The 17905-nt window shown below is 42.6% G+C and overlaps 2 protein-coding genes, 1 long non-coding RNA gene and 1 other non-coding gene across 11 annotated transcripts in view; 2 read left to right on the top strand and 2 right to left on the bottom strand.

Annotated features, from left to right (window-relative positions):
- cdin1 (CDAN1 interacting nuclease 1) overlaps nt 1–17905 on the bottom strand; it is a 541570-nt gene that overhangs the window by 48815 nt on the left and 474850 nt on the right. The window lies entirely within an intron of this gene.
- Nucleotides 1–17905, top strand: part of meis2a (Meis homeobox 2a) — a 94158-nt gene that overhangs the window by 60355 nt on the left and 15898 nt on the right. For all 7 annotated transcript variants that reach the window (XM_081602876.1, XM_081602877.1, XM_081602874.1 and 4 more), the window contains exon 9: nt 1460–1536. In XM_081602876.1, the coding sequence (XP_081459002.1) occupies nt 1460–1536 (77 nt within the window). The remainder of the gene's footprint in view (nt 1–1459; nt 1537–17905) is intronic.
- LOC145549929 (uncharacterized) lies at nt 6074–16410 on the top strand. The gene is made up of 2 exons (XR_014085732.1): nt 6074–15209; nt 15323–16410. It is a non-coding gene; the product is annotated as an uncharacterized LOC145549929 (long non-coding RNA).
- trnar-ccu (transfer RNA arginine (anticodon CCU)) lies at nt 14393–14479 on the bottom strand. The gene is given in 2 exon segments: nt 14393–14428; nt 14443–14479. It is a non-coding gene; the product is annotated as a tRNA-Arg (tRNA).

The raw sequence follows: 17905 nt of genomic DNA, 5'->3' as shown, positions 1-17905 counted from the left end.
GGTGAAAAAGCCACCGCCAGGATACATGTCAGACATTCAAGGAAAGATAAATGTATTTGCTGCAAATCTGCTCCCACTCATTTTGTTGCCTGGTATTATGAAAGGATCCTCAGACACTACAATATCTGCGTTGGGCCAGCTGCAAAGTCTTGTCAGCCTGCATGTATGTCTCAAAGAGTCTTCTTTAGCTCTGCACGCAACACATACGTTTAGTATACACGCTACATATGTTTAAGTTTTCCTATTTTGTCTGAATGGGCGGCCTGGGGATTTAAAACGGGGTTATCATAACTGACAGTTTTGACAAACTTGTTTGACCAGCTCTGACTGGTTTAACACAGAATTTTGAGCATGATTGTATGCGAGAGGGGGTGAAAGCATGCATCCTGAATGTCCATACCGCGTAAGGGAGTGGCAGGGTTGGGTGGAGGTCACAAGTAGGTGCAGTCTTAGATTACACAATGCAACAAACGCAGGAGCATATTGCATGCGTGCAACAATGTGCAGCAGCATGCAACATGACTCACACAGCCCTTTAATTCTTCCAGATTTTGCCATGTCATAAGCACAAATCTCACGTTTTAGATTGAGGTTTCTTTGCAATGAATCGACGTAAAGTATTGCATGCATTGAAAGACGGCATTGACGGCGTCATGGTTTTGAAGTACAAAAACAAACCTTTTTTGAATATATCTTTACCATCTGACCCATTCTTCTTTGTAATCAACTTTAAGTTATTTCACTTTAGATGAGATACATCTCTGGATATCAATCTTTAAATTTTACCATAGATTATTTGTTGCTCTGGACTTTGACTGAGCCATTCTAGCACATGCATATGCATTGGTCCCAACAATCTTTTTGTTGTTTATGTATGTATGTTTATGGTAGCTGTCCTACTGGAAGGAAAACATCCAAGGGTTTTAGAGCCTGAATTAAACTAAAGTCACCCAAACATCTACTTTGACCAGCAGATGTCCTTACTCAAGGAAGTCACCCCTACAGCATGATGCTTGCACCACCATGTTTCACTATGAGGAATGGTCTCTTTAGGCTGATGTGCACACAGTGTTTTGCTTATAAGCCAAAAATGTTTAGCTTTTTCTCAAAAAGCAAACTGAATTTCTTATAACTTTGTTCTGTTCACACTCCCATGAAGGCTTTCATGGAATAGTTATCCTATGAGTTGTGGATCTCTGCAGCTCCTCCAAAGTAATAATGGGTATCCTAGTTTCCTGTTTCTCCGATTAACCAGGAAACCTAATTGAGCCGTTGATTTAGGTGGAGAATGAAGACTTCTTAGACTTGAACTTCTGCCATATCCTCCCCATTTTCCTTTTACTTACTTGAAAACAAGTATGTTCATATGTTAATTTCCCAGAAATGTCCATGCTCCTGTTAATCTTTATGTCAAAGTGGCTCATGTTTGTGCTTTGTCTCTGTCTGCTTCCTCCTGCAGCATCCATACCCCTCTGAAGAGCAGAAGAAGCAGCTAGCCCAAGACACGGGCCTCACCATCTTACAAGTAAACAACTGGTGAGTTAAGATTTCCGCCTTCCCTATCTCCGCCACCAGCATCGCTCTGCCTTAATTCTCAAAAGCCTTTTGCCTCCACGTCTACCCACCAGCCATGACGGCTAATACTCCTAAAGTGTGAAAACCGTTTATGTACATCCCTCCCCGTCATCCATAGACACACACACACTCACAAACAGTGACAACCTTTGTGGCATTATTATATTTGAGCTACGGGGATGTGCCAGTGTTATCGGTGCAGTGTTCTGCAGCGGAGTGTGTGATCTTTGCGGGTTTGATGCAGGTATATATATATATTTAGTTGGATATATTGAAAGAAGCAGACACAGATCATAAGTTGTCCCTACAGCAGCTCCCATGTCTACCGCACCCCTTTATCCACAAAAAAATAAATAAATGATTCCAAGCACTGCCACAAATGCCCCACAACAAGCAAAACTGGCTTCCACCCCCTCCCCGTTTTACATGAGCTATACGGTGGATTAAGGTTTTGGTGGCCTGGCCAGCAGGGTCTTTGTAGATGGCTTAGCACATAACTGGGGGTGGTGGATTAAATAAAATGATCACAGAAGCAAAGAAATGATACAGGAATTACTTATCAAAATACTAGCCCAGGTTTTATCTGCGGCTTAATTTGGTTCAGTACATTCTCAGGCTGATGTTCAGATTAATTGAACTGACAGCCTCCTTTCAAAATTCCAGGAAGGTATTTGCACGGATTTCAGGTCTTACACAAACTTAATTATATGGAACCCCATTTTATCATTCTAATTCCATGTAGTGGGGGTTCTATTTACAAATGACAAGTCTGTGCCTTTTATTCACAGCTTTCCTTAATATATTTATCAAAGCGGGTTCATTTACAAAGTGCTCTATCTGTTGGATACAGGCAGGCTGACATTAACGAAGCTTTTAGGTTTATCAGCCTCGCAGCCCTGACAAGCCACCCGAGGGTCAATTGATTTTTTGGTTCTGTGATTCATTTTTTTCCCCTCATTTTTACCGGATCACAATGAGAAACATGCCTGCAGAATTAGCCGGGTTTGTCAGCCTTATCTATCAGCCACCCCCCCTCCCACTCCCTCATCCCCCAACGCCTCCCTTCCTCTTACCCCGCCACCGAACCCCCACCCTAAAATGGCTCTGTCTCTTTCACACACCCTTTTGCTTTATTCCCTTGTAGCCAGGGGAAGTCAAGCTACTTAAATTGGCCACAGGAACCGTTGTTATCAGACTTTAATGCACCCTACAGTGTGGATAGCATTTCAATTACACCAGTAACCAAAGATTAGACCCCGCTTGCCTGTTTCATGCCTCATGCCACGTTGTGCACCTTACCTACAGGAGCAGAAAATTGAGTTGCCTTGCCTATGTCATGGTGATTAATGCGGAAATACTCAGCTAAACTGGGAGGAGAGAGACAGAGTAACAGATAGAGGCATAGACGGATGTAGGCAGAGTCCCTGACTTATCTTTAGTCGTGAAATTTAAGCATCAGATTCGTTTTACCCGAGCACAGTTTTTTTGAAGCCTTGCGAAAATATTCATGCTTTTTTTTTTTTTTTCTTCTAATTTCGTCACATTTTGTCCACAAACTTTGAAACAAGACCATTAGGTTAATCTGATGAAGAGGAATATATATTCTATTTGGGTTTTCTGTCATACACTAACACACACGCTAGAATTCAATTGTGAAGTTTAAGGAGCCTATAATGTGATTTATAAGTAAAACTCTCAAAATTTAGTTACGCTTGGGTACAATAGGTTAAAGAATCACCTTTCGTTGCAATAACAGTTGGATGTGTTTTTCAGGTATGTGTTCACCAGCATAGCACGTATAGAGTGCATTCTTTTTTTGCAAAATATCTGAAACTCAGTCAGACTGTGGAGAGCTTCTGTAAACACATATGGATTAAAGTCTGGACTGTGACATGGTCAGTCTACCAGGTGAGGATGCGTTGATCCCAACCATTCTGCTGTAGCTCCTGCTGTATGTTTAGGGCTTTTGTCCTGCTGAAAGGAGAGTCTCCACCTCAGTGTCATAGTTTTATTCATTAAAAAAAACATGAAGGTCATGCTATTATTTTTCTGTCCACTTCAAATGCATACCCTACTTATTTTTGAACTATCACATAAAATCCCAGTAAAACAGAAGGAAGTCTGTGGTTGTAAAGTGACAAATAGTGAACATGTTTAAAGGGTACAGAAGGTTTTGCAAGGTGCTGCATGTTTATGTGCATATGCATCAATGTCAAATTATCTGCACATGGTCATGTGGAGGTGAAAAATGACAATAGCTGCAAGAATAAATGTTCATATGGAGTAAAATTTTAAATAAGACACTAAAGAGGAGAATAATATTGTACTGCGAGGCCATCAGAGGATTACTCTGAGTTTTGTCAGCACAGGATGCTTCAACATTAAGGGACGTGTTACAGGGAAGGAGAGGCGAGCGGATGACGTTTTCCATATCTCACTTTCCATGCCAGTAATTTATATTGTTCTGTGCTGATTTATTTCTGGTTCTACTCGGCCCTTATACGGCCCATATGGGGATCACTTGAAGCATTTCTGTGTTATAAAAAGAGAAGATAAAAAAGAAAAAAAAAAAAGCAGCTTTCCAAATTCCTGGCTGACCCTCACATTGTTCTGTAGTTCCCTTTGATGCATGGCTGCTGCGACGTTACCGGCCAAAGAGGGGCCGAGGGAGACAGAGACAGACGAAGGGAGAGATAGGAGGAGAGGATGAGTGGGGGGCGGCGGATGGGAGGGGACGGCCGCCGTCTTCGGTTACTAGAGCTTTCCCTTGGGGAAAGGATGTGCTGAATCAGGGCTTTGTTCTCCGGCACAATCGCAGCCCGGTGAGGGCACAACGGCGCACTGTGTGATAGTCAATGGACAGTGCATCTCGCTCTTTTCCCAACTTTTGCCTCGTCAAAAATCCCCGCACCCATACCCTCCTTCCCTGTGCGTTAACCTGCCGCTCACCTGTATACACGGAAAACAAAACCCAGATGGTTTGAAGTCTTTTGTGTTAGCGCCGCCGACACGCTCCACCTGCTTCAGTATCTAGTGCATATCATTAGCTAACAGCCTCACCTGCTTGTAGCCCACACCCCATTAGCTGTTCAACGTTAATAAAGAGCAAAGGAAGAGGTTAAAGTCCACAATTGTGCCTCGCTGGTGCTGAGCAGATGAGGAGGAGGGCTCAATTGTTCTGCTGATAGTTCCAAAAGTGTGTTTGTGTTTGTGCAGGCGATGCACATTACAACAGGAAGCATTTGCACATGCACATGTGTTTGTACCCCATTAGTTAACCATAAAGTAGTGTTTTCTTTGGGTTTTTTTTCTTGCCGTTTGCACCTAAGACAGATTGGAGGTGTGGTCTGGAAAAGGTGAGGGCCGTGTCTCCCACCGCATTGGCGTCTGCACGCTGAAACATTTACCGTTTACAGTATCTAGCCTCGTATTTGCCTGTCTCAGCAGCTCCTGGTGTCCTACTATCAGTCTGTGCTAAATGGAGCCTGACTGAATCCTTTCATGTCACAGTGTCAGACCCAGGAAGATGGGCCCTCACTCACTTCCATAAACCCACACGGCTGACTATCCCGCCATTATTTACCTCTGCAGCAATGCCGATGCAGTGGGGAGAGTTAAAGGGTGGGGGGGTGAGTCTGGGAAATGACGGTGATGACAGATGACTGAGAGAAACAACATCTTAAAAAAGAGGGGAAGGAAATCATCCTTTCCTTATTCCCTCATCTCACAGGCAGTCATTTCTGTGGCAGAGGGAGAGGCAGAGCAAGTCAGAGAACGAATATGTCACTTTTTGGCATCTGTGATGACTGACTGCTGTGCCACTGGAGCACTAATAACAATAAAGAGGGCAGTAAGCCACACACTATTTTTACTTCTCTGCCTCCTCTCCACAGCCAAGGGGCAGGCTACATGCACAGACAGAAGCACACACACACACACACACACACGCACACACGCACGCACCCCCCCACACACACACACGCGCACGCACACGCACACACGCACGCACACACACACACACACACACACACACACACCCGTACGTGCACTGGGGAGAGGCTCTAATTAGCGGCAGAAAGCAATACAATGAGTGAGTTATTAAGACATAGGGGCGGATCGCAGCCAACCTTTGGCCCTTGTCAGAGCACAGGTCACATGATAAGGGAAGGATATCCGCCAGACGACGGCGCCAAGCAGCCTGTGCCCATTGAGAAGATGAAATAGGCTAAATCTCTGCAGCCACTCAGGGCAAGGCATGGTGCACTGATTGTTTTCTTCAATGAAACAAAGAAAACTATGATCAGCAAGGTGATGAGAGAAAAGAAGAAAACTATGGCATAAATATTAACTGGAAATCATGAGGGATGTCCTCCAATCCTTTAGTGGTTCAGAAATCAACAAGTGTGGGCGCTTTAGATCCTGAAAACGGTAAAGTCTTTATTGCTGTAAATATATATATATATATATATATATATATATATATATATATATATTAAACATTACTTGCAAATAGATAAAAAGCAATACATTGTTCATGCTATTTATATTGTCACTTATGTCATTGAGTTGTTTGAAAACTCGGTAGCTTTAAGTACCTGCAGGGTGCCTCAGTATCCTTCTCCAACAAAGGGTTAAGTGGGTTTGGAAAGCTGTTATAATGTTGTGAATACATTTAAAACATACAGTGCTTTTCTGTGGAGCAGTTTGCTAAAGTGCTAGGCCAGCGTAATGCTAACCTATTTTCTCTGTTTTGATAAATTGTCTCAGTTCATTCACATTTTGTTCCAGGTAATTATGTGTGGAGAATATGTAGAGAATATTTCATGCTTTCTTAAAAAAGTATTTTTGTTAAATTGTAAAATTTATAGACCAGTGTTTCAGCTGCTCTCGGCTCATTTATCCGGAGCAGCTGTGTGGGGGATATCTGAGCACAACACATGGGTCTGAAGCTGCAGCATCCAATGCAGTCTCTTTTTCAGTGTGAATGAATGTTACTGTCAAGGGTGAAAAACACCAAGATTGTGAGTCAAAATCCAGCTGTATTAGATTAGCCAAATATGCAGAGCCTATAAAAAACCTTTTCAAGTCACACTGAAATAGGGTGTGAATATTAGAAGCTATCAGTGCACAGCATGGCTGCATGGTTCAGCTGTGTAGCTGGTTGGGTGAATTTGGGATATTCCTAAAAAAAAAAAAAAAAATTACTATTATTAAATTGCAGCCCAATCATTTCTCATTCAGACATTAACCTATTTATGTCAAATCTTCATTTGTCTCATATTGTGCACTCACAAACTGCTCTAATATCTCTGAACTCTTTCGTTTTCCTTACAGCAGGGCTCCATCACTATTCAGATCTTTCCTTATTTTTTCCTCTCGCTTGAACAACCGAGGACCCTCTTAGAGTTTTTTGGTTTGTATCTGCAGGGGTTCCTAGCTTTGTTAAGGTTCACGAGCAAAACCTTTAATGATAAAACACATTTGTAAGAGTATGTGAGAACAACATAGAAAAAGAAAGCCCGTTCCTCCAAGGGAAAAGTATTTTCCACTCCCATTTAATGCCCAACGAGACACTTAAAAACACTTGCTTTTATGATTTTTTATGATTCTCTGGTTTGGCAGAAAAATGCACTATGAAATGCAAAATAACAATAACTAATATTTTCCAAATGTAACAAAGTTGTGAAACTGGCCTAGCTGCCTTTTTCCACATTCTTTATAAGTATTTAAGTCTTATGAATCACACACTCACAGGCTTTTGAGGTCCTCCACCCCTTCTTCGCTCTCTTCATGTCTGTCTTAGATTTCCATCATATTTTTTATTTTTTTTATTCTGCCACAGTGGCAGTGGCCAGTCGAAGGAAGTTGCTGGTTATCTCTCTAACTTTGACCCAGATGAAAATGTCATGCCTTTTTTTGGCAGCAATCAGGGACTCTCAAAAGCAGCCATCTCATACCCCAGACTTTCTAAATATACAGTCGGAGTGTGGAGAGGTTGCAGCTCTGCATGTGTGTGCGCGTGTGTGTACTGCACTGTGGTGCTACAGTGAGTGTATATGTGCATCTAACTAAAAGGAGAGACTATCAGGACGCTGCCAACATAGGCATCATGATCCCTCTCATTTAGGGACCACTAATTGGCAGTTAATTAGCAGAATTGACTCTGTTGTCAGATCCCAAGTGCAAGCCCCCCTACTAACACCCTCAGCCCACTAAGTTCATTTGATCTGGCTGCCTCCTTGATGCCATAATAATAATCCCATTTTATCAGTTTTGGATGAAGAAACTCGTTTGGAAAAACATATTCTCATTATTGGCACTGGCGGTACGGCGCAGACTCCCCGTCGTAGCGGGTTTCATTTTGATTTCCACTCTGTTCTGGGCTTGTCACAGATCCAAATAGCTGCTCGCAGCAGAATCCAGACACATGCTTTACTCACAGGGTAAGCCATGGGAGCATTAAACAGCTGATGCTAATGTGTGCCACCGTGTTTATGTCTGCTCCAAGTGTACAAGCATGTGTTGCGTGTGAGCGCGGGAGCCCTGTTGAAAATTTTCGGTGTAATTAACAGGGCCCACTCCCCTTTATCGGGCACCGGGGGCACATTGGGTCAGAGCGCGGCTTGGACACCCACCGAGGTTGTGAGGCGAGCCCGGTGCCCACCTCTCTGTGTGCGCATGATTATGAAAAACAGGTGGTGGATTTAATAACGCTGGCAATGTCGGGCGATCATGCACAAAGAAGCGAAAGAAAAAATGAATGCCTTTTGACTTGTTTTCCCATTACATAGACTCTCCAAGGCTGTGGAATTCTCCCAGCTAAGACGGCATGCAAGCAGAACGAAGCCAGACGAGGCAAGACAGAGAGAGGCAGAGCGCTATAAGAGACATTACAGAGAAAGCATTAGAGAGAGAGGGAGATGGAGAGAGATGGGAGGAGGGAGGTCTTTGTACTTCTCTGCTCCTTTTGGCTCTTTTATTCCTCAATGGCTCGGTTTTTATTGGTGGGTCGTTTAATAACAAGGGCTCCACGTTTGAAATGAAGTCGGGGCTGCGTTTGCGTGGACAGGCCTCCTTTTTTTTTTTTTTTTTTTTTTTTTAATTTTTTAAATTATTTTATTTATTTATTTATTTTATTTTAGAATGATAATTTTTTTTGAACCAGGGGTGAGAACCGGAGAAAGATTGAGAGAATACACTAGAGAGAGCGAAGAGAGCAAGAGGGCGAGAGTGTGGGAGAGGGTGGATTCAAAGAGAATACAAGGAAGGAAAGTAGGTTAATTTATTTCATTTGTAACGCGTGAAAAAAAAAAAAAAACTTAAAACAGGGGAAAAAAAAAAGTTAGTGGTTGTGAGAAGTCAAGTGTTGGGATTCTATTTTCATGAACAAGCAGCTTAATGTGCACGGGCAGCCACAGTAAGCCTGCTAGAATCTCCCTGTGCCTCAGGCCATCTGTGAGCAGAATAGCAATTTTATTACTTTGTCATTAAACCAATTTCACAGCAGTATTGTTTGTTAATGAGCAGCCGCAAACGAGCGAAGATGTCACGTACTGGAATAGCAGCAAGATTTGTGACCCTGGCACTCCTCTATCTCATTCCCTCAACCTGTGCCTCATTCTTATTCTTCCTCCTTAACATCCTTACTGTCATCCTCACCGTCTCTCTGCCGTCCACCTCTTCCCCTCCATATACTCTCCACTGTAGAGGTCCTTGCCTCGTAAAGGGGGGAACTGCCAAAAGATAAAATGCAAAGTCTATACAGTCGAATCCCTGTTTATGAGCTTCCATTTGTCTTTGGAGCTCATTCGTATGGATGGTTTTCAGGATGTACAGTTCAAAAACCCCTTTAGAATTTCTTATTATTTAGCTCTTAATCTTTACGCAAGTCTTAATGACAGACACCCAAAAATAAAAAGCATATGACTATCAGGAACTTTTTGTTGTACTTCATAGTTGTTAAGTAGTATGACATTTAGATGAATCAATCAGTTTTTCATTGACTAATTTTAGTCTTTAAAGTACTATTACCAGCTTTCAACAATGTAGCTTTTTAGAATTTTAGAGATACACCAATCGGTTGGCCAGAGATCAAAATCAGATATTTTTTTTCCTGGGCTGGCTCTGATTACTGATGACCAGATGAAATGCTTAAAGAAATGAAATTGTAATTCCTTTTTAAGTTACTTTATTAAATAAATTGAGCAAGCTCAATTTAAACCTCATCAGCATCACTGGTGGATCTCCTGCCATTATTTTGATCAGGAGCAGAGGTGATGTCACACTGTGTGAGTGATGGAGATTCCCAAATGACTTTTCGTTTTGAACCTAATAAAATCGGGTATGAAATGATCAAACTGCAGAGCCAAGAAATGGCAAAGGAATCAAATGATAATGACCGAAGAGTGTATCCAACAGGTTTTCTTCCAACTCTTTTTGTACCTCTGACCAAATGTTTAAACATTTCACTGATACTTAAAACATCTGGCTTTGAGTCCTTCCCCCACAGTAACAGCTTCTACACTGAAGAACGCAATCTGTTAGATCTCATTTATGTTGCTTTCAGAGATCAGAAATAAGATGATCATCTCTAATTTTAGGCAATGATCAGGGCACTTATTAGTAAGGGTCTGCTTTTACAAAGAAAGCCACGCATTTTAGCTGCTGTGAATGTCCCTTTATGGCTCGTCACTTCGTTTTACTCTTGAGGTGAGTCTGAATGGGCTCCTGGTCATTTTGTGTTTTACGACCGAGGGAGAACCTGCGACGGAGAGTGAGAGAGAATTAAACAGAGGCCCCAGAGGATCAGACAACCTGACAGAGGAGATTTGGAATAATTAGTTTTATCTGCCGGGAGAGCTAGCCGGAGGACCTGCATGTCATCCACAGGCTGCTGCGCCTCTGCGGCGATGCGATGCCAGGATGCTGTGTATGTGTTTGGGAGGAGGGCGGGGTCGGAGACGCTAAGAAGGATAAAGTTGACCAGGTATAACAGGATGGCCTCGGGGTTCTGAGTGTATGTTCATGTGTGTTGGAACAGAAAAGGACAGGAGCTCCTTCTCCTGGCTGTGAGCTTCTTAAACTCTGTGAACCTTGATGAGGTATTTTCTCTCTGTCCAGGCATGCTCATTCTTTCACTCTTCTGTTTTTCTTTACCTCTTTCCTAGAGCACGTCACCTTCCCTTTTTACTCCAGTTGATTCACCGGCACCATGTTTTATCTTTGCTTTGTTTACGAGCTGTCACATTCAAAGAACCTCCAGCGACCTTGCTCCTACTCCTTTCAGTAAAAGTGAGTGTTTTGGGATATAAAATGGAAGAGAGTTGTAATCACATCCTTAACAACACTACGGTGTATCATTATTACCTGGTGTGTGTGTGCATGTGTATAATGTGTTTGTGTGTGTGTGTGAGTATGTTTTCCAAAGCTGTGATTCATGGCTCCAGTGCCCTCTGTGGCTTTGAAGTGTAGGCCAATAAGACTATCATGGAAGACTCTATAAATCAATATAGTCCTTTGTCGGTTCAAGCTGCTCTATCTCAGTTCAGGCCTGTTATAGATGAGGTATCAGTTATTCTGGGAATGACTATTGTCTGCTAATGGGGAACAATGGCAAAAGCTTAAGCCTTTAGAACAACATTAAAAAGCTGAGGAGGATACAAATAACAACAAATAGTTGTGGGAATATTTCACTGACACTCCTAAATGAACACCAGTGCAACCAGTTACATTTGGAAGTTACTTAAATAGAGTTAAAATTTTGGGGGTTTACTTCTGAAAGAAAAAATACATCTTATTGGGTTATACGTGACCTACGACCCTGAATACACCATGCACACAGTGCAAAATGGTGGTGGTCGCATCATGCTGCAGGGTATCTTTTCTTTAGCGCGGACTGGGGAGCTGGTAAGAGTCAATGTGGAGATCAACAGAATTAAACTGGGAGAAAACCGGGTTGGAAGCTTGAGACTGATTGAGAAGGGAAGTTTTCTTTTTTGATGTTCACAGAGGCTTAATCTGACTGAAGCAGTTCTGCTAGGAGAAGTAACCAAACATTTTCTGTCCCTCAATATACAAAGCTGGTATAAAAATTTCCAAAAAAAACTTTAAGTTGTACTTGTCGTAAAAATGATACAAAATTTGGCAAAGCTTATTGCAAGGCACTGTCAACAGAATGGGGGCCTAAATGTCTGCACATCTCTCCAGTCTCTGAGGCTGGAACACATGCATGTTTCCAGTTCATGTTTGTGGTGAGTTGCAGGCAGTGGCTGCAAGCATTAGCCAAAACTAGAACATGGGTTACAAAATGTAGAGTCACAGAATAAGGGATTTAAATTACCCAATTCTGTATCTCTTCCCAGTCTGGATGAATATTTACCCCCCCGCCCCCATCATAAGTGATGATGTTTCAATGTATTTGGTGCTGGGAATGCCTTTTATGCTCTTGTGCGCTCAGAGGTTCTCAGCTTTTAGCTCCCGCTCCCAAAAGAGAGACTACAAGGCTCCCCTCAGTATGCTCATGGGTGGAATAGAAAGAGATTTAAGAAAAAAAAGTTGTCAAAAACAATGTGAAATGCTGATTTCTATTTCTTATTTCCTTCACCGCTTGTTGCAGCTTGAAGCCTTCTGTATTTTGAGGTTGTTACTGGAGAATCGCACATGACAGTTCAGAGACTCAAATTCAAGGGCCATACACCGCAGTGAAGGCTGAACTGACTGAGCCTTTGTTGTATTTGTTTAAGGCTGTCACATGTGAAGCGGGCCGGTCAAAGCTGCACACAGCCTGTGGTGGAGCTGATCTGAGAGGCAGAGGGCTCGCTTCAGGCCACCAGGCACATCCCAGTCCCTGTGGTCTGCTCCACAGTGTCATCGCCGCTTCTGCCAGCAGTCCCCTCCACAAACAGCTATTTATATCACTAGCCTGCTGCTTGGCTTTTTAGCCCTAAACTCTGCTTCTGATCGTCCCGTCCCTTCTATGTGTGTGCGCGCGCGCGCGGGCATTTGTGTGTGTGTGCTGAGGCATATGTATGTCAAAGGAGTTATGTGCAACCGAAACGCCGATTAATTATTCAGTATGGGAAGTCAGAGGCAAGCTGCCTGCATTTAACTGATTGATGACTCTCGTGGTCACAAATAGGTGAATTCGGAAACTCAGACGTCTTTGAAATGTACGCGATGGAAACCCCTTGCGCCCTGGCAGGAAAGTAAAACGGTGGAGATTCTTTTTGGAAACACGTGCAAATGTGTGTATGTGTGTATGCACTGCAGAAGAACAGATTCTGCATTCAAACTTAAAAAAATAAAATTAAAAAAATAAGGAGCATCTTTACCTGCAGCCAGTTTAGCTCTCTACCGTTAGCTAATTCACTTTTAAATTCAGGAAAACAAACAGTTACAAATCCAAAAAGCGCATTTCATTCTGCACAAGGATAAGTGTTGCTGTTGGCGGGACTTTTCTTCTCTTTAAACTGAATCCATTGTAGTCGTAATGGAGAGAGGGAGCGAGAGAAAGATAGAGATGTTTGATGTGTACCAAAAGAAATAGATTGGCCTTATTTCCTGCCTGGCTGCTGAAATGCAGACACTTGTGTTGCCTAGACGATGCAGGCAATTGACACTCAATTTTGTTTGAAATATCACGCCTCTATCATGTCATTATCAGCCTCCCCTGGTAATCCACAAAGCCACCCTGTTTGATATCTGACAATAAGGGGGAGTCACGGAGTCACTGAATCTCTCACTCGATTACCAGGCACAGGGAGGAAAAAGAGGTTGAGAATAAAAGGGAGCATAAGATGACAGAGCAGGAGACAAAGAAAGGGGTGAATGAAATAAGAGATGGAAAGATAATGCAAGAGAGATGGAGAGGCTTAAAAAAAGCCACATACTTGTATGATAGCGGGGGGTGGAAGTGTCTGAAAATGGAGATTATAACTGCCCTCCTCACACAGGCGGACAGAGGTGGTATTGTGTGGGGCACGGGGAGGGAAGGGTGGAAAATGTGGGCAAGTGGGGTGGCACACTTCACAACTGAGAAAGTGAGGGGTTCTTGTAAAAACACCCACTTATCTGAAGAACGCTGATGGATAGCCTGGTGTAATGATAGTCTCTCTACTAGAGGTGTGTGTGTGTGTGAGAGAGAGAGAGAGAGAGAGACAGTTTGTGAGTAAGCCTTTTCTGGAGCTGCATGAAGGCAGGAAGCCCTCATCCACTCATGAGGTGAGAAACTGGCTCCTGAGGAGCGAACCTTACCTCCCAGCGCTGACAGCCTCTGTCATACTCCATGTGCTGCAGCCTATTACAGGGGGCTAATATTGACTTAGCCACACTCAGAAAACAACAACAACAAAAAACTACCAAGCTGTTTATACCATAGATTTAAGGCAGGCAGAAAATATTGCTTGCACACATGTATATACATTATTAGAGAGTTGCTTTAACAGAGTGGGTGTTCATTTGGAACTACTCTCCCAAAAAGTAAGATGGAGGTAAACTTTTCTTGTAACTTTCTTATCTAGCGGACAGTTCAAAAATTGGAAAGCGTATGGCACACTTGAAAATTTACTAAAACATGGCTTTCCACCTGATTTTAAAGACTTGGCAAGGAGGGCTGGAATCATAGAAGCAGTCAATAGATGCACAGTCACTCTGGAGGAGCTGCAATGATTCACAATAGAAAGTGAGGCAAGAAGGAAGCCATTGTTTAAAGAATGCTATAAGGAGTCCCACTTGCTGCTTGGCATGTCGCATGAGGATGACACACCAAATATGAGGTGCTGTGGTCAGATGACATCAAGGTTATTTGTTTAGGCCCATATGACTCTGGTGGGACTTGAACCCATAACCTTTGGATAACTTCATCCTGTCTAGGAGTCCAATGTGCTATCCATTGTGCCACAGAGCCCTTAGTTATTGTTGAGTTTCAGTACCGTGACAGACTTTCTTTTATTAGGTCAGTAGAATGAATGGAATTTCATAAATATGTGTGTGACAATTGAGGATTTTAATATATTTGAGAAAAGTGTAATGATATGCAATGATAGAACAGCAACACTGACCAGTTGATTTTTTTCCATCAAGGAATGAGAAACCATTTATACAGAGGTTGATAACAAGATAAGAGGAGCTACTGTGACTTTCAGTTTCAAATAAACACCACATTAACAAAATAAATACACTGCGGTTGTAATGATAAAAAAAATAAATAAAAAAAATCGAAAGGGTGTGAATACTTTTGGGAGCCACAGTATTAACGTAAAGAAATACTCTCTGGCAGAGGCACCGACCTCTGAAGAAAAGGAGGTTAATGTGAGAAAAAAAACAAAGGTCGGACGGGTAGAAAGAGGAAAAAAAGATGTGAGGCTATACTTCTTTCTTACATCAGAAAAACTGGTAGAGCTAGGGCAGGTTAGCCATGCTGGGTTGCTACAATAAGGCCTCTTTCATACAGGTGTGTTGACGCCTGGGGCAGACTTGGCCCCAGTCCATTCTATTCACCTTGGCTGATTTAAACAATAACTATCATATCTCTTAAAGGAAAAAGGAGGGTAAAGCGTCAAGCAGGAGATGCCTAAGAGCTGTGTCGAGGCCAAGAAAAACCCCCGCTGACATTGTCAGAGCTTGTTGGTGCTGTGGTGAGGAAAAAAAAAGTATTTTCTTTCTTTTTTTTTTCTAAACCCCCTTCTCCATCATAACCCCCACATTTTTTTTTCCTCCTCTGCTTTCTCACCCTCCGCTTCTGCACTAGATTGAGAGTTTTTGTGCCGTAGGACAGAATGTGGTGAGGAGACAGAGGAACAAAGTGCTGCTGTGTGGAGCAGCAGCTGCTGCTTGCCGGATCAAAGGGGCAACAAGCGTGGTCTTCCTGGCCCGACACTTCTCTGGAGGTGTTTGACGGACAGTCAGCAGCTGGGGCCGCACAGCCCGCCCTGTAGGGGTCAGGCCGCTGGACTACAGGGCCCAGAGCTGACATGCCCTCTCTGGACAAGGGGAAGAGGGGAGACAGTGCTAGATGGGGAGGGCAAACAGCAGCAGGGATGTCTATGTTTATCTTGTTTTGTTGTCTTTCTCTCTGCTTTAAAAGACAGAGACAGTTTAGGGATTTCTCTTTAACTCATTCGTCGGTGCTAGCCTCGTTTTAGACTTAAACCGTCGGTAGCCCAGCAGCGCAATTCACACTGCAGCGCTCCAGCTCCGCGATGCAGAGGATCAGAGCTGGAAAGGGGAAAAGGAGCACAAGCGTGCCGCAGTGCTATTGATTTATTTTAATTAGCTCCTCGTTAAATCTTGTCAGTTTCCAACACAAATATATAATTCTTTGTCTGATTTTCCACTGGAGTCTTAATGACTCGTGCTCCCCGGGTTTCTGAGAGAAATGACTTGTGCAGCTCGACTGACGGAGCAATGCAAATGTTAGTCATATAGGGCTGAGGGTGGTGTTGGGGGAGGAGGGATGCCGCAAATGGGCGATGAATGGAGTAATAAAAAGGAAAAGAAAAACAGGTCAGTGAAAGTCCATGGAACAGAGGTGAAACAGTCCCCCTTTCAGAGGGAGACAAAAGATTGTGTGTGGGGTTGCGTGGGGGCGCTGTGGATGGGAGAAAGAGGGAAAGATAGACGGAGGTAAAACTATGTAAACACAGTGGTTGCCCCAAATTTAGTCCCTTTCTGACGTTTCCAAAAAAAAAAAAAAACTGCTCCTGCCTCATTCTGCTTCACATCTGCACTAAATCAAACATGGGGGTGAGGTAATGTTCACCCGACATACATCCAACGACTCCTGCTTTAGCTTAAAGCGGAGAGCGGGGAAGGAAAAAAAAAAAAAAAAAAAGAGGATACGATGAGTTTGAAGAAGCTTCCTTTTTCTGTTCCAGCGCTTCTCAAACTTTTTACGAGCAGTACCACCTCGGAAAAGTCTGATTTAAATGCCACCATTCTCAAAGATTTTAATGCAGTCATACTATTGGACCTGGATCTATTCAGTCCATAAAGATCCGTTTAAGTTAGAATTCAAAAAGGGGGGACAGCAGAGGCGTCTGTTTTTTTTCCCTCCAATCTAAAAATACAGTAATGACTGCCATGCTTATGAAACTTGTTGAACATTTAAAAAAAAAAAAAAACGTTTGTCTGCACTGTTCATCTCATTAAATTGTGTTCAAAGTGTGGCCCACAGACCATTTATGGCCCCCAGAAAGATTTTGTGGCTCCGCTATTCAAAGTTTTTACATATTTGGCCCATCAGTTCAGGCGGTTGATGTAGATTTTAACTGACAAATTTAAGCCTCCTTAAAGTGGAAAATGTTAAAGCATTAATATTTTATTAACCACATTTTATGTTGCTTCCATCAAAATTTCAAAGTAAATCAGGGCACAAACAACCTGTAACATTTACTCGAAAGCAGACTTTTTTGCGCCCGTTCATAAAGTTGCGAAAGCAATAATGACTCACGTCCTGTACTGGTTGCTGAGAGCAAACTAGAGATTTTGCTATACACCCCCCCAAAAAAACTGAGAAAATTGTTTTGTTTTTTTCTTTTGTTTTCTACAAAATTCAGACCACTAACCATTCCACCATTAAGTTATTTTTGAGCAGGTAAACAAACAAATGAAAATAAAGTTTAGTGTTTTTGATCAAATGTGTTTTTTTTTTTTTTTGTTTTTTTCAGGCATGCAAGTAACTTGAGCTTGAATTACAGTGTGCTATAACACACCAGCTCATTAAATCTTTTACACACACACACGCAAACACATCCCCACACACACGCACACACACTCACAGCACATAGTTCCTGGTTGACATTACTTTACTTCATAATGGTTATTCTAGAAATCTTCTCCATCGCCGTCCTCTTTCAGATAAAGTGAAACAAGGATAAATGTGAATGAAACCTTGATATTTTCCACTACTGTTGCTCAACATCCCAGTTAGTTCGCTCCTCTTTTCCACCTCAAACAATGGATCCCATTGATGACAACATTACTTCTGACTCTCACTAAAGGCAGGCCAAGAGCCTCCAGGGGTACATATACCTCAGCTTGAGAACCATGGATCTGTTCCAAATTGGAGAAGTGAAGCCTGCAAAGAGCTTCCTTTTGATTGTTTATGATAAATGTGGAGATCCTGCCATTTCAGCGTGGTGGAAATCCTACTGTATATGTAAACTGTTATGGAGATTTTGCTGGACCTTAAGAGCTGATTGTATCACTGGTGTTGACACTACGGTAGATCAGCGTCGAAGATGCAGTAGCCCCCAGTTTCTGACCAGACCATAATTAGTGTTTGCTTACACCTAACACACCCTCCTCATGGGGTTCATTTGCATGAGCTTCC

This window comes from Poecilia reticulata, chromosome 22 (assembly GCF_904066995.2).
Source record: "Poecilia reticulata chromosome 22, P_reticulata-male-v2, whole genome shotgun sequence".
NCBI lineage: Eukaryota > Metazoa > Chordata > Actinopteri > Cyprinodontiformes > Poeciliidae > Poecilia > Poecilia reticulata.
The sequence above is the reverse complement of the archived record's forward strand: the minus strand, read 5'-3'. Positions and strand labels throughout refer to the sequence as shown.